The following is a 25,325-nucleotide window of genomic DNA, read 5'->3' as shown; positions in this document are numbered from 1 at the left end:
TTTCTTTCTTTCTTTCTTTCTTTCTTTCTTTCTTTCTTTCTTTCTTTTTCTAAGCACAATGTTTGTACATGAATTACTGCGCTAGCCCTAGCCCTAAACTCTCCTTACTTTTTAAAGTCTTCCACCTCCAATGCTAGGCTTTAAACTATAGTTAATCATGGGAAAGTACCAACTGTGGTCTAGGGTCTGAGCTTCTTGCTGCTGTGTAATATCTTGGTTTCTGTAAACAAGAATTAAGTCACTTGTCTTCTTACTAACCCCTTACTTTCATTAAACTCCTAAAGGTATATATTTTCTACTTAGATTACTTTTACTGAGTTAATGTTCCTTTAGTTATCCTTGACCCTACCCTCTTAATCTCTAGTCAGATTCAGGTTAGACCAAACCATATGCATATCCAAATAAATATTGGTCTATATTGTAGATCAAACACAATTGATATTTAAGGGGTGGTTTTACCATGGGTCACCTGCTCTTCCTGGCCCACCTTCAGACAACAGTGTCTGCTCCAGCCCTACAGACATCCGGAAGTCCTATTTTTCTCCCTTTCCTACTTATGACCTGTTATTCTTAAAGGGATGTCCTTTCCTCTTCTGTACAAGTCTGCTCCATTCTTCAGTACCCCATCCAGGTATCTTTCTCCGAAAGACTCTCCATGGAGTCTGTGTAAACTGGGTCCTATCAACTAGTTTGCTTCCTTCCTCCTCCTCAGATACATATAGATGTACGTGAAAATATATTCTAAGTTGTCTTCATGTGTGTATGAATTTCTGTAAATTCACAAATGTAGCTGTATATTTAGTGTGTGGCTTGGATTATCCTTTGGAAAGGTACCCTTTTTAGATAATTGGGAAATATTTTGGATCCTAGGTAAAAATCCATACAGTCTACCCACCCCCACCACCTACAACAATATGCACTTAAAATATTCTTGATAATAACTAGTCACTGAAATTTTACCTTATTGGATGTATTTTTCCTTTTCAGGATCCCCCCATGGCTGTAACTCTTGGACTCCGAATGGAGGAAATGATTTTTAATCTCGCTGATACACATTTATTTTTTAATGATTTAGAGGTAAGAATTTAAAAAGGTAGGAGCTGTCGTATCCAACCGTTAAAATGTTTAGATGGTTTCTATACACGCAGATAACTTCAAGAAATCTAAAAAAAATAAAAAAAAAATTAGCTCAAGAGAATAGTAAAAGTTTCTGTCAAGAGGAAAATGTATATACAAATATAAACAAAAGCTAAATTGCATTAATTAATTATACCTATGTACTGGCACATGTTTAAAACAAAAATATCTCAGAAGGGGAGGTCTGTCTGCTTTGCTGTCTCATACTATACAACCCATTTGATACCCTCCCCATCAGCATTTGCTTTTCCAGGCTACTGTTCACATTAATCGCTGGACAACAGCCATAGATATTAAGTTTTGTAGATCACCTGAAGCCAAATTTTAGACAACGTTATTGTTCCTTATTTCCTCCCCATGTGGATAAAACGGTGCCAGAGCTATTTACATATCACATCTGACTGGTTTCATTGCGTTTATTTTTTTCTCTTTCTGATTTATCTTTTCATTCCCAACCTCGAAGGGAGAGTAAAACCAACAATAACAAAATGAAAGGACTCCCCCCCCCACCCCTCCCCACTCCCCGATAGCCTCAAGGTAGCTGAATAAGTACTGTAACGAAGTATATAATCTGGGTGCTACTGATCTAAGTTATTAGGCACTCAGATGGTCAAATTGGAACTAACTGTACAGATTGGGCACCGAGCAGAAGTACTTCTCAGTCACATGCAACTACGCTGAAATATTTTTTAAGTGACATGTTTACATGTACATTTCATCTCATGGTTTCACAACGAAATAAAAGTGTCTATAATCATATTCTAAATGGCAAGAGAGATGATTATGGCCAAACACCCCTAGTACAGACTTTGTATTGGATTTTCCATTAATGAAATAATACTCTTTGAAATAAATATGTTTATCACATTGTTTTTGTCAAGGAGAAACTGTAGGGTCCACAAGCATAAAAATCACGTCTAAGGTTACCTGCCAGCTAAGTGGTAAAACTGGGATTTGAAACTCTGGAGTCTCTCTGGCTCCAGAACACATATTTCTACCCCCACGCCTCGCAGAAGTGTGTGAGAAAGAAAAGCTAAATTATTCAGTGTCTTAAATAAGTTTTAAAAATTGACAAGGTCTTAAATCCAGTTTTGGCTACATTTGAGGCATAAGAGTAAAAATTCTGTGTTTTAGTATATCCCGTAAATGTATGTGTTGGAAATCTGGGTAGTATCATTTTTTTTTTTTTTTTTGGTGTTGTTTTCTCTGCAGTGAGTCACTGTTTTTATTGGATAATAAAATTACTGTCTGTTTAAAGAGGTTTTATTTGTTTTCTTTAATGGCCAATATGAAAGATCAGTGTTCCTAGGCAAGTTTTCCAGTTTTAGATAATAAGAAAAAATAATCACCTCTCTAAAACCTGATTTAAATTAATCCTGCTACTTATTAGTAGTGTAGTATACAGAATGACTTTATATATCCATTATAATAGAAAACACATTTTAATCTTTGGAACTTGAATTTTTATATAAGATGATAACTTTTAGGTTGGTTTTCCTGTTGGTTAAAATGGATGAGTCTTATTTTTTAAAGAAAATTCTAAGATTATTCATCTTTTTAAACCCCCCCAAAAAAAGGAAAGGAAGAAAGGAAGAAAGAAAGAAAGAAAGAAAGAAAGAAAGAAAGAAAGAAAGAAGAAATTTTATGTGGTTTTATTCAAGTTTTAGAGTTTTTATTTCTTTCATTAATTATTTTTTACTAGAAATAAGTGGAATAAATAACCTTTTAGCTTTTTAGTGGCACACTAGAAGCCAGATGGAATAAATTTACCACCAACTTTTAACAGAATACTAAAGTAAGAAAGCGAAAGTAACATATGATGAATTTGCAAATACTTCTAGCTCATTGGACATGAATATTGGCATATCAGAAGCATGTGGTCACCTATGGTGCTTTAAGAATTTTTATTTTGGATTATATACTATATAAAATATATTTTTGAAATACCCGACAGAATCTCTGGTAAAAATAGTAACTGAGAAAATACTGGTATCGACTTTCTCTTCTGATTATAGCTTTTTAGTGATGTTCTCAAATGTGATAAAAATTCCACTTGACTCAAGCACTACAACTTAGGGTCCAACAGTAAGTACCTAATCAGTGAAATGATTGAGTATCTGCATATAAGTTAATTAAACTCTCATACATGTGCACAGACATACCCATGACCCCTATGCATGTACATCTAGATGAAGTGCCCAAGGAGACCCAAAGGCTTATAAACAAGCATGAAAACAAATAACGTCTGAACAGTAGCTTTTAAGATCGTTCAGTGCACTTACATATATATCCGCTCTCCTCCTGCATCTGACTTTGAAAGTCAACTTTACTCTCACCCAATTTTTTATTTCAGTAAACCTCTTGTAAGCAAAGATAATCATGGGCTACATAACTGGTGTTAAGCTATTTCTGCTTCTGCTAACAAAGAGGCAAATTCCTCAAGAGAGTAACTCCATCATTCGCCTATTAAGTTTCCTTTTTTTTTTTTTTCCTGGTGTATTTATCCTCTCAGGGTTCCTTTTCTTAACCCAGAAATCTAATTTGAGACTCAAATCCTTCAGTAGATACTGTAACATATATAGTGGCAGCTGCTCTCACATAATTCTTTAAAAGATACAAATTTAAATCCTAATAGACACTTCTCTACATCCTGCCCAACTGCAGAGAAGGCAAATGCTCATCGTCCTCCTCCTCCTCCTCCTCCTCCTAAGAAGAGAACACTCCCTGTTGAAATAAAATGTTATTTCAGTTAGAATAACTTCCAGAAAGGAAGGCACTGGGGAGTTCAGCTTCACAACAGTGACAGAAGACTGCTGTGCGGGTTGTGACTGATAAAGATCAGTGACAACTTTGTGGTCACCTTGTAAGACAAAAATAAAGAATTTAACATTAGCATCAGAATTATTACAAATGTTTGAGTCTTTAGACTGAAATTTGTTGAAGCCAAGCATTACACTGTTTTTAGTATTTCAGGTTTGGGTCAAAACGATCCTTGCACAATTCCTCTGAGTGAAAACTAATTGAAGAACAATTATTTAGAATTTTCTAAAAATGTAAGTGATTGAAGTTCAGGTTTCTTTCACTGGACTGTAATCCTCAGGCAAGAGTCCAGAGTCAACAAGCATAGTTAACTAGGCATAAATTTAAAGAGAAGTTCCATTTGGAAAAATCTCAAACATAACTTCAAATATGGAGCTCATGGTCCAGTAAGTTTGATACACTGATGTCCTCAGGAGTGAAAAATAAATCTCGGGGTAAAATGTACAAATTAATCATGTGAGTTAATACTTGAAATGTCAGAGGAGTTTCTCCACAAATTAGGATGAGAGGGTATGAAATATAGAAATAGCTTCTAAGTAATTAGGAGTAAAAGAGTGATTCATAAGGATTTCCCCCACTTTTTTGGATATTTACTTATTTATTACTGTTTATTATAAGACAGATGGAAATTTTTACGTGGTGAAAGATCTCAGAATTTCAGTAGAATGAGCAGCTTTACATGATGCCATTTTGATAGTGATTTAGTACACTTTTCATACTCACCAAGAATGTCACCGTCTCTAAATAAAAAAATAAGTCTTCTTTAGAACTATTTTGCTGCCTCCTTGTTCTGGAAGAACTTTATTTCCAATTTTCATGCTAATAATGAAACCTCCCCACCCTTTCCTTGAGAGCCCAATCCAATAGCCACTACTGTTGCTTTTTCCTATACTTTTCCCTAAGATTTTTCTGGAAGCATAAGGCCTCCTTCGGTTAAAGTTTGGGCTGTACTCTTTTCTTTCTTTTTTTTTTTTTTTTTGTTTTTAATTTTTTTTAACGTTTATTTTTGAGAGAGAGAGAGACAGAGCATGAACAGGGGAGGCTCAGAGAGAGAGGGAGACAGAGAATCAGAAACAGGCTCCAGGCTCTGAGCGGTCAGCACAGAGCCCGACGCGGGGCTCGAACTCACGGACCGCGAGATCATGACCTGAGCCGAAGTTGGACGCTCAACCAACTGAGCCACCCAGGCGCCCCTGGGCTGTACTCTTTTCAACCCATACTCAGTCAAAATGGGGAAAAAAACCCTTTCCAAAAGTCTATCCCATTCTGACACCTGCAGCCTTGGTTTGTACCCCATTCTCTCTCCTCCCCTCCACTCTTGGTATAAATATCTTCTTACAGTCCTTATAGCATCTGGAATATTATTTTTAATATAATTGAAATGTTGTCTTAGAAAATTTAAATGACTGTGGTAATTTTGTCAGGAACTGTCATTTGTCTGGACATCTGCCATTTAGCCAACCAAGAGTTGCTGAGTGATTACTGTGTGCCAAATTGTGCCTTAAATGGGGGTATATCCAGGTGACCCAAACACCCTTCTCAGGGAGCTTCTGGTCAGGTTAACATTTTGGAGCCCTTCCTCACCCATGAATATTGGTAGACATTTATTCAAAAATTCCTAAACCCATAATTTATGTAAATCACATGAACCTTCAATTTACCTGGATTTTCAGGTTATGTACTAAAGTTCTATTGATTGGGCTAACCTTATATTTTATATATTTTTTAATGTTTATTCATTTTTTGAGAGAGAGAGAGAGAGAGAGACGGAGAGACAGAGCATGAGTTGGGAAGGGGTAGGGAAGGAGACACAGAATCCGAAGCAGGCCCCAGGCTCTGAGCTGTCAGCACAGAGCCCAGTGCAGGACTCAAACTCACGAACCACAAGTCATGATCTGAGCCAAAGTCAGATGCTTAACCAACTGAGCCACCCAGGCGCTCCTATATTTTATATTTTAAAAGAAGCCTGAGTCAATTAGTTCACCCCAGACGATAATAGGATCTAACATATTCAGTATAGAAAACCGGAGATGATAAATATTTCAGTACCAGGCACTTCCCAGGTCCTATAATGAATATAAATGGTAGCTGAATTTATATTCAGGTAGTTTGATATGGCATCTTATTGTCAAAGTTAATAATTTTTAAAAATTGATTTTGAATAGTAAGTACCATGTATACAGTCAGCATCTGTGAATATGACTGAAATAATTTGAGTAGAGAAAAAGAGCCCAAAAGGCTAAATTTACCTACCCTAAATTTCATAAGTACTCAGTATTTTAAATGCCCTAGCCAAATTCCACCTTCAGATCACATGCTGTTTCACTAGAACTTTTCAGATTATTTGAAGAGAGAACAGGATTCTTAGAACAGCAAAGAAGAATTTAATCCTTATCCAGAAAAGTTACCGTTTGTTCTGAGAACACCGTAATTTAGATCAGGTCAATTATATGGGTATATGTACCTCAAGTTTACTTTCCTCTGAATTTGTAGCCCATTGGAGATGGTAAATCTTCATTATTTCCCTTTTGTTTCTAAGTATTGTTTTCAGCTTAAAGATTTCAAAACTTGAACAAAAGTGAAAAAAAAAAGAAAATGTCGACTTGTGTGGTTATTAGCTTTTTTCTGCGTTGAGAGACCAGGACTTTTAAAATAACATCAGCATGGTTCTTTCATGGTATCCCTGGCCCAGCAAAAGGCAGGAAGTCACAGAAGTCTCACAGGGCACCATAAGCATCAGGCCTCTCTGTTGTTGCCCAACAAATACCAAAGAATAGTAACCACCTGAGGTTCGGCCCAAACGAATTCTGTGTATCTTCAGATCAGCGTTATTCCCATACTTAAGTATGCACAACAGAGATGGCTGGAAGTGAACAGCAGTCATTCCTGTAGAGACTCAAAGGTAATTTCTTATCCATAATTTTAAGATTAAAAATTTTTAAACGGCTCTAAAGAAACCTACAGGGCATATGTTTTCAGACCTGTTTTTATGGCACTCTTCTGGGCTTAGAATAGAAATGATGCCATTTCCCCAGGCTGGCAGTGGGATGGATGGGCAAATGCTGCCACCTTCTGGCCATAGCCTGGCCAAATGGAAAGCTGGAAAACCCTCCAACACCATACAGACATCGTTTGAAAAACAAATAACTTTTCCAATGTTTTTAACAGGAGTGTGATCAAGTTCACATAGATGATGTTTCCTCTGATGATAATGGGCAAGACTTAAGGTAAGCCATGCCTTTCAGTATGCTATTTCCTACAGAAATTCGGCTGCGGAGTTTTGCACATGTAATTATTTCTTTTATTTCTTTTTAATGTATTTTGGGTGTTACAGTACCTACAGTTTTGCAACTGATGGCTTCCATGCAGCTGCAAGTAGTGCAAACCTTTGTTTGCCAACAGGTGTAAGAGGAGGGGTTGACTGGATGAGGAAGTTGGCTTTTCGTTACAGAAGAGTAAAAGAATTATACAACACCTACAAGAACAATGTTGGAGGTATGTGCGGCTCTTTAACTCTAATAAAGCTACTGTAGACAGAGGTAGGGTTTGAACTGTAGTGCCGTGTTCCGTATTAGAGGCTATCCTACTCTAAGGTAAATTACCAAGCGCTCATGCTGAACTACTCTGTCAGAATTCTAAGTCCCTTAGAGTTGGTAGCAGAAAAAAAAAATGTAAGTGCAAAATAAAATGTGCATCTCTGCCAAAAGAACTGGGAATTCTTTGGGCCCAGGTACTTGGTTAAGATTTACAGCAGGGCATTTCGCTTACCCCTCGTCAGCAGACATTGTTAGTGTAAACCAGACAGAGGAAGCGATTGAGGCAGCGGGAAGACCTGTCTAGAAGCGAGGGCCCCCAGTCATTAGAGCACAGTTGTTAGTCATCATTACCTTTCTGGAATTCTTTTAGAAATAAATATCAACAGTGCTTTATGTCATTTCAAAGACTTAAGTCTGTATTTTGTAATTGCACGTTATCTGACAGTGTGTCTTTCCCATGTATAGTATTAAATGTGATTATCATGGTTTTTTTTTTTTAGTTTATTCATTTATTTTGAGAGAGAAAGAGAGAGTGAGTATGAGTGGGGGAGGTCAGAGAGACATAGAGAGAGAGAGAATCCCAGTCTCCACACTGTCAGTACAGAGCCCAACATGGGGCTTGAACCCATGAACCCTGAGATCAACACCTGAGCCGAAATCAAGAGTCGGATGTTTAAGCGAATGAGCCATCCAGGCACCCCATCATGGTCTTTAAATGTTCAGATACTCTGTGGGTTATATCTAAGCCATTTTATTTTCATTCATATATATGGGTGATATTACAACTTGTGACCTCAAAACTAAAATCTTGGATGTTCTTCTTGGTAAAATAAACCATAATTATTTCTATTATTACGATCAGTTGTAGGTCAGCAAGATTCTAAGATTAGCTATGAAGTCATATAAATTTTTTCTCCCAGGGTTTTCTGTCTCTCTCTCTCTGTCTCTCTCTCTCTGTCTCTCTCTTTCTCTTTTTAAAGGACGGATGGTTGAGGAGTTTAAATCAGAATCTAATACTGAATGATAAGCTATATATACTTATGCATACTATACAAATGTGTATTTATATACATATCATAGAATACAATACACAACAGTAAGTAACATTTTCATCTCTAGTATATATTATTACACACACCACACATGTCATGAGGGCAGGGCTGTGTTTTCTGTTCATCATGTATCCCCAGTGTCCAGCTAGCCCTAGGTGCTTAGTAGATACTCAGTAGCTACAAGAGAACAAAGAAAACATGTAGAACCATAATCAATACTCATGTTATTATTATTGTTGTTAGAACCAAAAAGGATCTTAGAAACGAGAGATCTGCGGGGCTCCTGGGTAGCTCAAGTCAGTTAAGCGTCCACCTTCAGCTCAGGTCACGATCTCATGGCTCGTGAGTTCGAGCCCAGCGTGGGGCTCTGTGCTGACAGCTCAGAGCCTGAACCTGCTTCGGATTCTGTGTCTTTCTCTCTCTGCCTCTCCCCCACTTGTGCTCTGTTTCTCTTTCTCTCTCTCAAAATAAATAAACATTAAAAAAAAAACACAAATGAGAGATCTTCATTTCCCGGTGAGAAATAGGCCCGGCAGACTTCTGACTTGTCCAGGGTCCTGAGCAGACAATTCCGGTTTCCTAATTCACTCTAAAGCTCTATGTAGGACACTTTAGTAAAATCAAAGAAACAGGTGTTCTCTTTCACATCAATTGTGGGCAATATGCTTAATTTTGAAATAATTCCTTTGAGAAATCTGAACTAAGTTTTATCATTCAGACGTGACATTGTTTCCCTCGTGAAGGGTAATACTAAAATCATTTAAAAATGAACAAGATGAGTAATAAATAGTTTTATAGCTTTAAGAGTTTGGTGACATGTAAGTCCATTTTTCTGTGCTAATCTGTTAGCATCGCTATATTGAAATAAGGACAAATGAGTTGCTAAAAAATAGAAATTTTGATTTAAAAAATCCTCCACCTGGGGCGCCTGGGTAGCTCAGTTGGTTAAGCGACCAACTTCGGCTTAGGTCATGATCTCACGGTTCGTGAGTTCAAGCCCCCGCGTCAGACTCTGTGCTGACAGCTCGTAGCCTGGAGCCTCCTTCAGATTGTGTCTCCCCCTCTCTCTGCCCCTCCCATGCTCGTGCTCTGTCTCTCTCTGTCTCTCAATAATAAATAAACATTAACAAAAATTTTTAAAAAAATCATCTACCTGTGTATGTGCTCCTGATGCCCTGAAATACAATTTAAATAAGAAACTTATTTCTGGTGGATTGCATGATCTTATTTTTTTCATAAAAACAAGGGCTTTTGAAATAAAAGAGATAGCATGCCTGCTTCTTCTCTTACCCCAACATTAGTGCAGCTTTAACCATTGTTTATAACTGTGTCGTATGCTTCCGAATTTCAAGCGTAGTTCTTGCCTTTTTTAAAAACAGAGTATTTGTGATAGCTTCGGTACTACTTGGCAACATAGGATAATGTCATCATTGCTGGTTAAAAGCGGTAATGATTGTGATTATTAAGAAGTGAAGCATGTTCAGATAGCCAGAGTGTTTGAAGTTTGAATCCCTAGACTGGTGAAGCCCCACCTTCTTCTCCAGCTCTATTCTATCACTGTCTTTTGGAGTGGGACCCAGGCACGGGGACTGTCGCAGCTCCTCAGGTGGTGGGTGCCCACCGTGCCAGATTCTAGGTTCAGTGAGTACAGAGACCGAGATCCACTTTTTCACTGTTACATCCCCAGTTTGGGACCCAGTACCTGAAACCTGAGTTGTTTAGTAAATGTTTGTTGGGTGAAGGAGTAATTAGTTCTGAAACGAAGGATCAGTATTGATCTAAGTCAGTCTCTCTCGGCTTCCGATGTTATCTATACTGGACAGAAGGGAGGCTAAACTAGGTTTTCCTGAAAACTTTTCATCTGTTGATTCTACCTTGCTTTTCATCATTGCAGGACTCCTTGGCCCTGCCAAGAGAGACGCATGGTTGCAGTTGAGGGCAGAGATTGAAGGTCTGACAGACTCCTGGCTAACAAATGCACTTAAATCATTATCGATTATTAGTACTAGGTAAGTGGTATTGTTGCACTTTCTATATTTATTATATTCAAGATATAGTTTTAATAGTGTAATATGCATCATTTTTTTTTAATTCCTAGAGTATTTTAGAGTTTGAAGGAACCTAAGAATGTAGTGAATCTAGTATTTTCAATGTACTTTGAGGGGGAGGTGTATGGGGGGTGGCAGCTGGGAGTCGATGCTTCTCAGAATAGCCAGGAGATCCTTTCTCTTTACCCTTCTTTCTGCATAACTACTGGCAGTCTCCACAGGAAGGTCATGTGACTCGCAATCAAACAGGAGCATGTAGTTTACCCACAGAGTGCATATTTTAAAGTGTCTTAGGCCATTATAGATAATATACGTGATTTAAATGCAGCAAAATAGTAAGACAAGCCTCTTTGAAGAACTTGTAACCCTTGTGTTGTTTGAGCTAAACAGAGAAATACTGACTTACTGGTACAGGCAATAGAACTGAATAGACTTCTGACTACATGGGTATGGCGTGTGCCATAAATGCTACCTAATAAAATAATATAAACCTGGAAAGTGATAGCTAGTTGAGGTGGGGATGAATCTTCGCACCATCCTGTTCCCTCATTTTACTTCTGAGTTAGGTGGGCAAGTAGAAGCATGCTTAGCAAACCTGTAAGTAGCACACATGCAGAGAAAGACTATGTGGACTGATGGAACCGGGATACAGAAAGCCTTGGCAGGGTAAAAGGAGAGTCCCGGATTAGAGCGTGGAAGTAAATGTGTGTGCCTGAAATCCTGCACGTGGCTTGTAGCCGCAATATCGGCAGCGGCAGCAACCACATCGATGGTGGGAAGGATAAATGGGGCGGGAAGGGAGCTGTAGTGTCCTGGGTCAGGCTGGGAAAGCCAGAACAGAGTACTTTGCTTTAGTTCTGGGCACCACATTCCAGCAGGCGCTCAGACATATTTGAAACATCTTGTTGGACAAGCAAAGTGTCCAGAGGGTTTTTGGCTGTGGAAACCACATAAAAGGAACAGTTGGAGGGAGGAACCAAGGAGTTTAGTTTGAAGAAGAGTCTTACATGGAACACGATTACCGATGTCAATTGTTTGAGCTGTTAGGCCAAAAATAAACACCTCTCTCTGGTCTGTAAAGGAGAGAATTGGGAGGGATGAGTAGGAATCCTAGGAAGGAAGGTTCTAGGTCTGTGTAAGGAAGAATTGTCCCACAGTTGAAGCTGTTTTAAAATGGGACTTGCTGCCTTGTGATCTCTGTAACTGGTGATATGGGGATGAAGGGTCAAGGAGGCTGGGATGTAAGGCCTCCTAAGTCCCTGAAATCGTGTGCAAAATGTAGGGGCATGTGCATTTCCCTGCAGAGGTGGTCAATGGCTTTCATTATTTCTAAAAGAGTTCTAGATAGTTAAAAACCAAGGCTATTACCTTGTTGTGTAGATTATATGTGTGCTATCCATAATATAGAGAGATTATTAGTAAATGCATGGCCTTAAAGCAACTATATGGGTATGTGATTTTCAGAAATAAAAATATTAACAAGGAAAAGGAGGGGAAAAATAAGTCATTACACATTGAAGATTTAAATGACGTGAAATTTGCTAAGCTATCCACAGGGATGACCATATTGGTAATTTTTTTTTACAGAATTTCTAGGATATCAGAAAAACAGAGGCTTTTACAAAATGGCAGAATTATATATCAGAGTCTTTAGCAGAGGTTGCCCCCTCCAGCTCTAATTCCTCCCCTGTGAGTATAGTCAAAGGACGTACTCAAATGTGTAGGAAATTTTTCTGTGTAAGGCAGCATTATTTACAATATTTAGAAATCAAAACCAGTGACTGAGTGAGCCTCACTTTAAAGAATTATGTTGGAGCCACATACAGTCTTCACACATTCTGTCTTGTTAGGAAAAGAGGACTAGTAGACAATAGGACATAAATGAATAGGCTCACGATATAAATGAGTGAAAAAAGTAGAATAAAAACTTAGATATATATGAAGTATGGTACTAATGAGAAAAAAAAAAAAACCTGTACACAAATAGAAATTCTGAAAGTAAACACACAAAATGGAGAAACCAGTTACCATCTCTGGATGGCTAAATAATTGATGCTGTTCGCCTGTTCACGTTCTTTATGTTTGTTCATATTTCGCACAAGTATATACATGCCATATATAAATATATGCAATGTTTGGAATTGAAAGTTACAATGCATTATAAATTGGATATAAATATATGCAGTGTTTGCCACTTATAAATCTGTAATTTATAAATGTGTGCAACGTACGCCATTTAAAAAAGAAATGATATAACTCCAATTATCACACAGTGTAAGTGGCAAAGCTAGATTTCCCGATATTATTTCGATCCAGTGACGTGTTTGTGGATTATGCCTGATAATCTGCCATTATTTGGGGAGTTTCTTTCTGATGATAGGCAGGCAAATCACTTTTCAGGTCTTTATTTCCTCATCGGCAAAATTAAGGATTGCATTGGTGGTGCTTATTAAAGTTCTGCCTCTCGAAGGCTTTGTTTCTTTAGCCCATATGAGTGATAATCTCATCATTTGTCTCCAGGAGTTAGAGCTTCTGTTACAAAATCAGGGTACCTCTGGAAATAATTTACAAATGGAAATGTTTAAAAGGCTGTCATTATAAAGATTTTATAATTGTTTTTGAATAAAATGTAGTTTTTCTTTATACAGGATACGTCTAAAGAATATAAAGCATGATATTAAGTGTACTGGGGACTCAGTATATACATACCCATGAAGAGTTGACACTCAGCTTGTTGAAACCAGGCTTCTGACTTACTGTTGAAACCAGGCTTCTGACAATCAATCCAGAGAATTCTAGGGGCCCTTACTAATACGTATTTAAGGCTCCTGCTACAAAATACCAGTAGAGAAAGGCAATCCGAGTCCCAGTTTCATGTGTGTGGTGTAAGCCCCTCAAGGCAGGATGGCTCAATTTTCCCATAATCCAGAAGGAAGGACCACAGTCCATTCTTTCCAGATCTCTGCCTCACAGTTCCCACTCTCTTGGTGTTTCCTTTATCTCCCTGCAACATGACTGTGAACGAAACCACTGTAAATTGTAAAATGGAAGATTGTTACTTTCAAAGAGGAAGGCCTGTGTAGGTGGATTAAAACTGGGTCCATTAAATGCAACCCTATGTTGTTGTTGGAAAGGAGATTCAGAGAGTCACGTCTTCTGGACTAAATAAGGGCCCTCTCATTCTTCTCCAGAATCCCCATCTGTCAGCCCCTTGACTGGGACACTGGGCTATTTCTTGCACAAAATCCAAAAACTACTTTTACCCATCCCGTTACCTTCTTTCTGCCTATGTCCACTACTTTTCCAGGCTCTGAAAACCCTGAGACATAGAGTCTTACCACCCTAAAAAATTACCTCATCTGGATACTTGTAAAACTTAGAGCTAAGCCATCCCTCTGATAACCTTCCCATGATTGCCACTGGCTGAGGTAGGTATTCTTCTCTGAGGTTCCACAGGAGCCTGAGGAGATCCTTATTATAGAACATATTTCATATTGCAGGTGTCTATTGTGTCTCTCCTGTATCTCTGGGATGCGGGGGGCAGGGGAGGGGGACAAAAACGTCATTCATCCATGACTTCGTTTTGCCCATTCTTCCACTTCCCCTATTTGGGGATGTATTCCTCGCACCTGTCATGGTACCTTCCAGATAGCAGGCGCTCCATAAACAGCTGTTGATGTTTAAAGGTTAGCTTATCGGGACCCATTTATTATGGAGTTAGAGGACCACAGTGACAGTTTAAAATCTGTGCCATTCGAAATTATTTAGTATCGGAAAACAACTATGCATATTTCCTCCCTATCTTAGGAGTAACTGCGTAAATGTCTTGGTAACGACAACCCAACTGATCCCAGCTCTCGCGAAGGTTCTACTCTATAGTTTAGGAGGTGCTTTCCCCATTGAGAATATTTACAGTGCAACTAAAATAGGTAAGACAATTACTTCCAGCTCTGTGTGGAATGTGCTCACAGCTGGGTTTTGGGGGATTTCCTTAATATGTCTGTCTGCATGATTCCCTCTTCCATGAGTTTTGCTATTAGATTATCAAGCAAATTTGAATGGAGTGCAAATAACAAAGTACCCTGAAACCCAATGTATGTGTGCAAATTTTATGAAAACTGTTGCCCAGTGAAATTCTGAATTCAGTATCTGGACAATTCTATTTGCTTACTTATGTGTTTGTATTTACACTTCAGGACAACACGTGTTTTCTGAATACTAGACAGTGTCTTTAGCCATGGTATTTAATACCTTAATGATTTAATATCTTAAATATCTTAATTGCCTCTTTGCAGATGCAGTAATCTAGATCTAAGATAAAATACTCTTTTGACATTACAGGGGAGTGCCGGATGGATTGAGTAGGATCCTACACTTCAGAAAAAAAAAATAACAATTTCATGAATTATAACCCACGAATGGCTAGAAATACACATTTCCAAAAATGTTCAATCAGTAACCAAAGAACTCCAGCCTTGTTCATTTGCTTAATATCTCTCTGCGGAGCCATCTTGGAGTTTTCACTGCCTTTCACAGACCAAGTCTCTAAGCATCTTTCAAAAACAGAACTTCCTGACTTCTGCTGTCCTGAAAGAGTTAAAAGAAAACAGCTCCTGTATTCCACTGTCTGTCAAGGAAATGACTGGGGAAACAGGTTGTCTAATGCACCCTGCAGGTCAACAGACTTAGGGTCTGGCACCTTGACAAGAGTTCAGAATCCTAAAATCCCCTACCAAAAATAACCTGCCCTGGGTCTCGCCGAGTTTTGATATTGGCACAGGCAGAAAGAGCCCCCATTTGCAGCTGTTCCAGGAGGATAGTTAAAGAGAGCCAAGCCTTCATGATGTCAATTCCACATTGTCACGGCACTACATACAGTTCAGAACCCTGATACCAATCCCATTCACTTCTTACATAAATGTATGTATTTACGCCGCAGGATTAATGTATCACACTTTGTCTTCCATTCTGGCAAATCAAATAATTTGACACCAGCATAAACATTTCTTCTAGGAAGGATAATATTCTTTTTTATTGGTCAAATTGTTCCTTATATTTAATCTGAAAAAAAAACCCACAATCATTCTTATTTTTCCCTTTAAGCTAGTATTTTTTGGAGTTCTGAACTATCAGATTAAGAAAAAAAAATGCAAAAATAGCCATGACTGCATGAACATTCTGGGAATGAAATTCAGAGGATTATGGCAGTGTTGTAAAATGAAGAACATGTAGAAATTCCACGGTGTTATTCTCATAGTGCAATCAGAGGAGACAGGTGTCACCAGTGCTGTGGCCCAGACAGCACCCTTGGTACAAGTAATCTGAACAGACTAGCTCCTAGCCACTTGAAGAAGGGAGTTTTGTTTTTTTTTTTTATCTTTTTTATCAAGGTAAATTTACATCTTAGTATTTCCTCTTTCCTTACGGATCAGCCTTCAGTTTTTTTTTTACAATTCTTTTTTTAGCCAACTTGTCTATACTGCTCAGACGAGACACAACTGATCCGCAGGGTTAAACAAATAGATACTAAAACTCACAGTTGCTTATCAAAGTTGTTCCAGAATTCTCTTACTCATGTACAAGGCGCTGACATTTTCTCTGGGCCAGATGCTTAACCCTACTGGCTTTTGTGGAGTGTGAGACACATTTGTTTAATAATCTGTCTCAAGTGAAGACTGACATTATTCAAACATATTGGTTGATTTCGTAAACCCAGAGGTTGCAAGCTAGTTTAAGTGATTGATGTTCGAGAGAAATTAACCTAACACTTTATGAATCTTTAGGTTAATGAATGCAGTGGCTGGAAGAATAAGCAGTGCATTGTTTTTCAGGCAAGGAAAGCTGTTTTGAGCGTATAGTGTCCAGGTTTGGCACTAACATAACTTATGTTGTGATTGGAGATGGCCGAGACGAAGAACATGCCGCTAACCAGGTAACTTCACTCTGAACTTTATCTCATTTATCTTCCAGGGAAAGAAAGTTGCTTTGAACGAATAATGCAAAGGTTTGGCAGAAAAGTAGTATATGTTGTAATTGGGGATGGTGTAGAAGAAGAACAGGCAGCAAAAAAGGTAACCTGTCTCAAACAATGTTGGTGTGATAACTTCTAATGCAAGCTTTTGTGTTTGCATTCCTGTAGTTTGGCCCAATGGCAGCTTGACAAATGATCTAAATTTATAGATGCAAAGCAGTAAAGAGCATGAGAAGGTCGATACTTACATTCAAATAAACCATTTGGAGTCTAGCATTTTTTGCCTGAAATTTGATAGAAATGTAGGAAAATTCAGCCAGGTTTATTTACGTGCGTGCGTCATGCACACAGATCCAGTGATCTTTAAGAAAGATGGGGGGGGGGACCATTTTTAAACACGAAGGTCCACCTGATAAGTTTAATGAGCTCCGTAGAAATCACACGAGTGACTCAGTTCTTCCCTTTTTGCTCACCCAGCTTTTATGCCCTATGGTCCTGGTGAACGCCTTGTAGTAAGCGTGTTCCGTGGTGATAAATGCTGAGGCTATTTTTAATAGCTGAAGAAAAACCATGCTAGCGAAATTAATAAAGGCTGTTGGAATGACGTGTATTATTCAGATCCTTTGGTGCCAACTTGTCATAGAGACTCAGAGGCAGTATGCCTCGTATCTTCTAGAAGAATGTTGTCTGTTTTAGTGAGATGTCAGTGCGTGATTGCAGCCAAGCAGCTGGCGTTGAACATATTCAGGAGACCTCATAGGCCCTAGGTATTTAAATAAGCCCTTTCATCTGGCCCAAATTTCTGAAGAAGAAACTAAGGCAGTTAAAAACCATGAAATTATCAAAAGATCGTTAAGTGGTCAAAAGATCAAAAGAGGAGTGATTCCAAGATTGGTCCTAGACACCAAACCATCAGTCGAAACAACACTGAGATCTAATGCTTCCTTTACTGAATGACCGCAAAATATCTATCATCTGGCCAGGATAAAAATCATAGAATTCATAAAATAAAGCAAAATGATAACTGCTGTTTTTAAACAGCGACACATTGGCTTATCTTGTTTTACATAAAAAGAATGTTGTCCTTATCCTGAGGAGACCTCAAATCATCATCGAATAAAGCCTTCACTGAAACACTTGTATGTGCTGCTGTGTTCACCTGATGTCTGTTTTCGAAAAACAGGAGGGAGAGGGCTTAAGAAAATTTATGGCTATACTAGAAAGATAAAAAACGTGATTTATGTTTGTAGATCATTCAAATCAAGCAAAGTGAAGAAGGAGCTTCTACTTTAGAAGGTTTGGTCAAGTATTGGAAGCCGTAATTGAAAAATCCCATGCTTTTCCATAACCTTGAGCGAGTTGGTGCAGGCTCTGACGCCCGCAGAGCTCTTGGTCTCAATTAGCCGTGTCAGTGACCCCAGATCGCACCCTGCCCCCCCTCCCCCGCCAGGACGTTCTGTAGAAGGCCAGGGATGCAGCCTCAAGAAACACCACTTTCAGTGCGGACTGCTACATAGAATCCTCCTCGTTGCACACAGTTGAAATAACTTCTGGAGTTTGTCAATGGCCTGAGTCCGTGTTGTTTTGATTTTTCATGTTGGCACCAGAATTAACACACAAGTGGTCAATGCAGCCACTGCCGCACACATTTTGCAACTCTTGCAGCTTACGCGAAATTCACATCTGTCTAGGTCAGGGCTAATAAAATTCGCTTTTCCAAACCAGGAATGTTATATGCCTTTGAAAATGAAAATGTAGAGAGTCTACACCGTTTGCCCGTGGTGTGAAAACAGGATGTGACCCAACAGTTGTCCTCCCCTCTGCTTTACACCTGAAACTTCAGGGGAAAAAGGCCTGACTCCAAGTGGATGAGAACCTGGGTTAGAATGCTACTTCCAAATGGTTGTTTATGTAGGTGCAGTTTTGGTGATGGTGAAGGCTTACAGCTCTGTTTTGAAACACAGGTGGCTGGTTCCTCTAGTATCCAGGATGCATGCTTTTCTTTGGATGTGGCTGTTACCGCATGCGCAGAAATACAAAGTACTATGTCGTTACTATAAATAGATCTGAGCTGAATGGAAAAACAAAATGTTACTTTACGTGAATAGCTGTGCTTTCATTGGACCTAGAAACATGCTTTGTTTTGCAAATTTTAGCAGAAAGTTGAAAGTTTAAGAACGTATAACCGCACTCCCCCATAGGAATATATAATGTGAGCCATTATTGTACTTTTCAGTTTTCTGGAAGCTGCATTTAAAAAAAAAGAAAAGTAAAAAGAGACAGGTAGTATTAATTTTAGTAATATACTTTAGCCCACTATGCGTAAAATATTACTGACTCGACACCTAACAAATGTAATAATTACTAATGTGATGTTTGTATTCTAAGTCTTTGAAATTCAGTATGCATTTTGGACAGGACTTGCCATATTTCAAGTGCTCACTAGACACATGGGGTTGGTGGCTACCATATTGGACAGCAAAGAATTATAACAATAGTGATTAATAGTTGAATGTTTAACTTTTATACTAAAATATTTTCCCTGTTTTATATATATGGATATATTTATTTCCATTGTATATATAGATATATATTCCACGCATATATATTCTATAAGGTGCCATCAGCCCAAAATTACAAGTAATGCTTGACTTTGTTAATTGCTATAGTGCATTATTTCTTTGTTTTCATTATTGTCCATAATGGCGAATTTTTCAACATTTTTTTTTTCTAATCACATTTTGTCATGAAATTTACCACACATATACCGTATCCTGGTATATCTTTGGAGAGCCACAAACCAATGTAATGTCTAAGCATATTTTTCCCCACAAGAGCCCATTATTGTTCCTTCGGGTACATATCGCTCCTATTGTGAATGGATGCCGGAGTGCGAAATTTCTCTCAGTCCCACACCATGAAGTAAGTTAAGTCAATGCTACCGGCTTAAGTTATTACTTACCCGAGACAAGGAAGAAGTTTGATTATCCCTGCATTGTTTTCTACCTTACGTAGTCCAGCTTCAAATTATTTTTTACATACAAAAGAATTCACCCTCTTCCTCTCAAATAGATAAAAAGCCTGGGACTTAGGAAGTGTGTCATTGTCAAAATTTTGTTTCTAACCGAGAGGGGAACCCTAAGGAGTGTTGTGGTTAAAAATCGCGTCCCCTCAGCCAGAGAGGATTTTGATGCTCAGCTTGCACCCCCAGATGCTAATCTTGGTAATGATACGTTCCAGAATAAATACTAAACCACTTTAGAAATTTCAGTATTTGCTTTTATAAATATTCAAATCCAGTTCAGATCTATTTCTCTCTTATTTGAAGACAGTATGATACTGATGTTACCGAGCCTTCAAATACAATCATGCCTCCCTTGAATGTGGGTGTACCACACGTTTCTGTGTCTACTGTTGCTTCGTTGAGACAATAGTTACGATTTCTCTCCATTCCTTCCCCTTCTCTCCCCCGTACCTCCCTCTGTCAACACACAGCACAACATGCCCTTTTGGAGGATTTCAAGTCACTCAGACCTCTTGGCTCTACATCAAGCACTGGAATTAGAGTATTTGTAACTGTGTTCTCTAGCTGGAGATCCATTTTTTTTTATATATATATATTTCAAGTACACTGAATTTTTATGTGTGATTCAATGCCTCTGGCTTTTACACATATAAATTGTCTTAAAGGATGAAATCATATTTGGAATGACAGTTCCAGAATGAAGAATTCAGATTGCTGAATGGAAGTTAAACTTTAGTGCTACAGAAAGGAAGCTCTATGGTCTTATATTTACAACACTTTAATGTTTCAAAAAAAAAAAAAATCTGTGGAGGTTGCTGGTACACACCGAACAAGTCCTAACTGGAATTAACAGCTTTAGCAAAGAACTCTTACCCTGGCAAAGTACCAACACGTGCTCCGTCCGACAAGGTGGTGCTCAACAACATTCCTCAAAATGGGAGATCTTCTCAGCCCTGAGGTTTGAATCTGACTTTAGCCTACCTAGCCCAGAAAATCTGAATTGGAATGCACTCAGACTGTATAAGGACAATCCTATCTAGACCTGTAATTTGTGTAAATTATTGATGAAAATAATTTACTGTGACTTTATTAGCAGCTGACTTTGAAAGTGGATGCAATTTTTCTTTCATTTGTTGGGGGGGGAAGGGGGGAAACCGGGGGGTGGAAATGGGAGTCTGAAATGTCTCTTTTTTAAGTTTGGCAAACAGAATGTTCATACTGATGTGTTGTGCCTTAAAGACAAGACAGCGTTTGTGTGTTACAATGTAACTTTGGTTAAAATCTGTAGATAATGAAAAAAAAAAAAAAAAAAACCTTTGTGATCATTCTTAAGATGACCAAATTTAAAATTCAAGCTATCAAAAGCTTAATACTGCATCAGCAAGAAACTGAGTATTTGTTGCAATAAGAAAACAATGATAATAAAAGAAAGCTTGTGTTTTATTTGGGTTCTTAATAATTCCAATAATTATATGAGGCAACTACTTGTGCATCCAACCGTAAGCAGAAGGTTTGAGAAAGACTGTGGGACCTTTACTTAGAAAGTGAAATGTATGTTGAAGTCTCGAGTACCCTTTCTACAGTTCTCCTGGAGAAAACTAAGAGCCATATTCATGACTACTTAACATTATTTTGCGTTTGACCTTCCGATATGTGTAAGTCGTGTAGAGGAAAATAGTCTCATTAAAATCATAAGCAAATAGTACCCAAACTTTCTTAGGAGAAGCCGTGAACATGGCTTAGAATTCACGTCGAGCGAACTATGGCTTGACGTCAAGCTAAGTGCATTCATTCCTGATGCCGTGGCAAAAACGAAAGGTCTTCCGTGGCGGAAGGCGAATGCCCAGATGGTTTCTAAAGGAAGGAGTGAATCGATGAAAATTTTACCTAGAATATCATCATAAGATAAATTGGCAAGTGAGCCAGATCTTGGGAGCAAGACCGAAATTGCAGCAGTGAAGTAGTATCTGGTTCTCTGTCTTAATGCATCAGTCCAGTTTCTCTCCCTTAGAGACCCCTGCACCTTCATTTCTGCCTGCACTGTTTCTGCACAATGACCTGCATTCATTGCAAGGAGAACCTGTCATCGTCGTGTGTGCATGTGTTTTGTTTTTTTTTTTTTTTTTCGTGGTGTGTAGCCCACGTTAGGAACACGATACAGGTTCTCCTGTCATTTCGTATGACATGATTTCCCTTGTGGGAATTTAAGACTTCAAGATCTAGGAATGTTTGAATGGGGTGTGCACCTGCAGTTCTGTGTTTAAAATATCATAATGTGGAACCAGGAGTCCAGTCCGTAGGCAGCGCCCCTAACCAGAGGCTGGTCCGTGATGGCTTCGGTGGCTCCCAGAGATCAGTGCTTTGCACACTGATCGCAGCATTCACTATGGAAATGTGGTTTCATTTTGCAGGCTATAAACCCGTATTTCTTTACTGAATGCCGAGGCCATACTTCCATCGAGCAGAAAGAGCTTGAGATCCAATGTTGCAGATTGTAAGGCTGTGATTTCATCATGCGAACCTTCAACATATTCTTTAAATTTTGTAACTTTTGGCTCTCTCTGCCCCAGGTACTGGTGCAGATAAAGTAAGGTTGCAAGACTTTTAATAATAATGATAATGATAATAATACTAATAATAATCTTACATTTATATTGGCCTTTAGCTTGAAAATAGCAGTTTAAAAAAATCAAAGAGCTGCACTGGCTATCAATAATTATGTTTTGTGCACTAAAACTTTAAATATTTATTACTGTGAATGAAACGAAATTATCTTTGTCGCCAGTTTCTTTAAATGATAGAATTGTGGCATTATACCTAGATTTTTCATTCTTTTTCCATATCAAACAAGCAAGGCTTCTAATGCTGCTAAACCAGCAGGTACAGAGAGGAATACCCCTTCACAGGGCAAAGGGAGGGTCGCCAATTACATCACCTAGTGCTGTTCCCCACACACATCTTCTCCCCTGACAGTGTGTTCAGAAGAGACTGCAAGCATAAAACCTAGAAGCTAGGTTGACAGAGAACAGTTTGGCACAATAATGGCACAAGCCAACGTGGCCGAGCTCGCAGCATGTCGTGCAACTTTGAGCATGCTCAGTCTAGAACTCTGCCCTTCCTATGCTAGGAGCAGAAGATCCTCTAGCTTTCTGATCTACAAAAACAAACAAACAAACAAAAATAAGCCAACAAGCAAACAGGAAGGACAACCCCTTTTGGAAATTCCCACTTTCTGTTGACATGGACTATTGTGCCTTACTGTAAACCAATTTGAAAAGTAATTTGGTCACTGAAAGGAATTTTCGGCTACTACATGTACACAAGTTGGTTTATCACCAGGGAAGGTAACCACCTTGGGTTGCACCTGAAAAATAGAAAAGCAGGTGGCCTGACTATAGTAATATAGCATACAAGATTAAGCCACTACACCCCTACGAAAGTTTGTAAGTCAAATTCCGAGGCAAAAAGTAGATTTTAGAGCCATGCATTTGGCTCACAAAAAGTAGATAACCCTCTAAACGTGCTTTTTTTTTTTCTTAGTCTCTGGTGAGCTAAGATTCAAAATAGCGTGAAGAGCATGCTCCAGTCTGAAGTTGCTGGGTTTTGTTTTGTCTTTGTTCTTTTAAGCAAATTTGTCTGTGATGAGCCTATCTTCTCAGTGAATATGGCCTTCAGTGTTTCCTTCAGAAACAAATTGAAGCATCACGCACCAAAGTTGCATCTTGACTCGCAACTATGGTGGCATTTTGGAAATCTCACAGTCCAGCTCAAGGGTTTCTGTTATGTATTAGTAAAGTATAGATTATCGGGGCCTACATAATTTAAAGAAATGTAAATTAATATTAAAAGCCTGTAAAAATATGTACATCTTTACTATGTCTCAATAAATACCTTTGGAAATGTTTTCATTTTCTTCACCCTCCCAGGTTGTAGAGTCTTTGTTGTGTGGCTTTAGCTCGATTCTAAATAACGTGAAATCTATACTTGGGTTTCTTGGTGTATTCTCACCTTCCCTTGCTTGTGCCTAGATTATGTAGTTTGCATTTAAAGCGAGCTGAGATGTAACAAGGCAGAAGGTCACTCATCAAGACCGAAAGTGGGCTGGTGAAGGGAAAGGCTGTGAGTTGCTTTGGTTGTTACATAGAAGCAGTTACATTCCTGTGTTATGCAGAAAGTAGTTGCCATTTGCTAATGACAAAGCAGTGCCTTTTAGAGTATTTAAAGCACGGTTTTGTTTGTTTTTTTTTTTTTTTTAAGATGAATATGGGGTGTCCTTTATAAGTAGCTTCCCCAGAGTGATAGGAGTGTATTTCTTAAACAGCTTTTAACAGCTTTATTACCTTGTGTGTGGTACTGATTTATTTGCAAATCTGTTGTTCAAATGCAAACGGAAGGGAAATTTCAGACGGCCTCATTCACGAGTTTTTTTAAAAGGTTCACGGCCAGGGGCATCTGGGTGGCGCAGTCGGTTAAGCATCCGACTTCAGCCAGGTCATGATCTCGCGGTCCAGGAGTTCGAGCCCCGCCGTCAGGCTCTGGGCTGATGGCTCAGAGCCTGGAGCCTGCTTCCGATCCTGTGTCTCCCTCTCTCTCTGCCCCTCCCCCGTTCATGCTCTGTCTCTCTCTGTCCCAAAAATAAATAAAGGTTGAAAAAAAAAAAAAAAAAAGGTTCACGGCCAAATTGAGGAGGTCCTCTCTCTAAAATTGCTCGTGGCCCCCAGCATTTCTATCCTTTCCCTGCTTTACCGTCAAATACTACTTCCTCCTTAGACTTCCCGTTATCCAACATGGCACATAGTTTATCTTTTGTATCTGATGACTCACCCACTAAAAGTGTGCTCTGCGAGGGCAGTGATTTTTATCTTATTGTGGTTTGCGCACTTCTATATAACCAGGATCTAGGAAAGTATCTGGCATAAAGTAGATACTCAAAAGAAATAGTTGTTGAAGGAATGTGTAAACCATAGGAAAACACTTACCATGATCATGGTCTGAAATTAAAGAGATGTTAAAATGTTGGACTAGAATTAAAAAGAGAAAATGCGCAGGTAAGTTTGGTTGATAAATTTTTACCACTTACATGAAGTATCTGCTGGACTAATAATTCATGAAAATAAAGAGCAAGGATGGCCATAAGCAAAGATGTATTTGGAAAAAGAGTTACGCGTGAATGGAGAATGATCTGAAAAGAAAAAAAAAAAGTTTGTAGTGAATCAGTAATTGCTTCCTCTGCCCCCATTAGTCTTTTATTAAATAATAATAATATGCAACATCAGTAGCTTTAGTTGATTTTAATTACTTAAAGCCAGAAAATATCACGTAAAACTTAGATCTGTTTGCAAGGTCTGTCTGTGGTTTGTGATTCCGAGTTCCAGGAACAAAAAAAAGAAAGAAAGAGAAATGTATGATTTCGCTTAGCTAGCAAAAGAGAACCTTTACTTAACATCTGTGTATGATACGCACTTTTTAAATTAGTTATTGGATACAGTAGTGTAAAAGAACATATACTCTCATTCATGGGCCACGACTCAAAAACTTCTCAAAGCTGACCAGGCCTCAGTCCATTCTGAGGATGTACTGTCGTAAACAAAGATGGTTCTTCAGAGCACCATGGGGAAAAGTTTTCAAGTTTGGTCTTGAAATGCCTGCCCCTCATTCAGAGAACCTTCCAGAACTGTGTTAACATACAATTTGAAAAATGTCCAAATACCATGTGCTCATATCTGACAAAGCAGA

General features: G+C 38.6%; 1 protein-coding gene and 1 long non-coding RNA gene across 18 annotated transcripts in view; both read left to right on the top strand.

The window, feature by feature from the left end:
• Window positions 1-20,376, top strand: part of EYA4 (EYA transcriptional coactivator and phosphatase 4) — a 316,035-nt gene extending 295,659 nt beyond the window's left edge. For 12 of the 17 annotated variants that reach the window (XM_040449144.1, XM_040449155.1, XM_040449151.1 and 9 more), the window contains 7 exons: window positions 988-1,077; window positions 7,126-7,184; window positions 7,292-7,452; window positions 10,440-10,554; window positions 14,401-14,522; window positions 16,564-16,664; window positions 20,060-20,376. In XM_040449144.1, coding sequence (XP_040305078.1) covers window positions 988-1,077; window positions 7,126-7,184; window positions 7,292-7,452; window positions 10,440-10,554; window positions 14,401-14,522; window positions 16,564-16,664; window positions 20,060-20,140 — 729 coding nt within the window. In that variant the 3' untranslated portion in view covers window positions 20,141-20,376. Of the gene's footprint in view, window positions 1-987; window positions 1,078-7,125; window positions 7,185-7,291; window positions 7,453-10,439; window positions 10,555-14,400; window positions 14,523-16,424; window positions 16,526-16,563; window positions 16,665-20,059 lie in introns of all 17 variants that reach the window. The other 5 variants (XM_040449156.1, XM_040449153.1, XM_040449148.1 and 2 more) reach the window with 2 other exon arrangements.
• Window positions 20,377-20,738: 362 nt separating this feature from the next.
• On the top strand, window positions 20,739-24,636 carry LOC121013445 (uncharacterized). The gene is made up of 2 exons (XR_005782712.1): window positions 20,739-24,023; window positions 24,258-24,636. It is a non-coding gene; the product is annotated as an uncharacterized LOC121013445 (long non-coding RNA).
• Window positions 24,637-25,325: the final 689 nt, after the last annotated feature.

This window comes from Herpailurus yagouaroundi, unplaced genomic scaffold (assembly GCF_014898765.1).
Source record: "Herpailurus yagouaroundi ecotype Mexico unplaced genomic scaffold, PumYag 198, whole genome shotgun sequence".
Lineage (NCBI taxonomy): Eukaryota > Metazoa > Chordata > Mammalia > Carnivora > Felidae > Herpailurus > Herpailurus yagouaroundi.
Note: the sequence above shows the minus strand (reverse complement) of the source record. Positions and strands in the feature narration are given on the sequence as shown.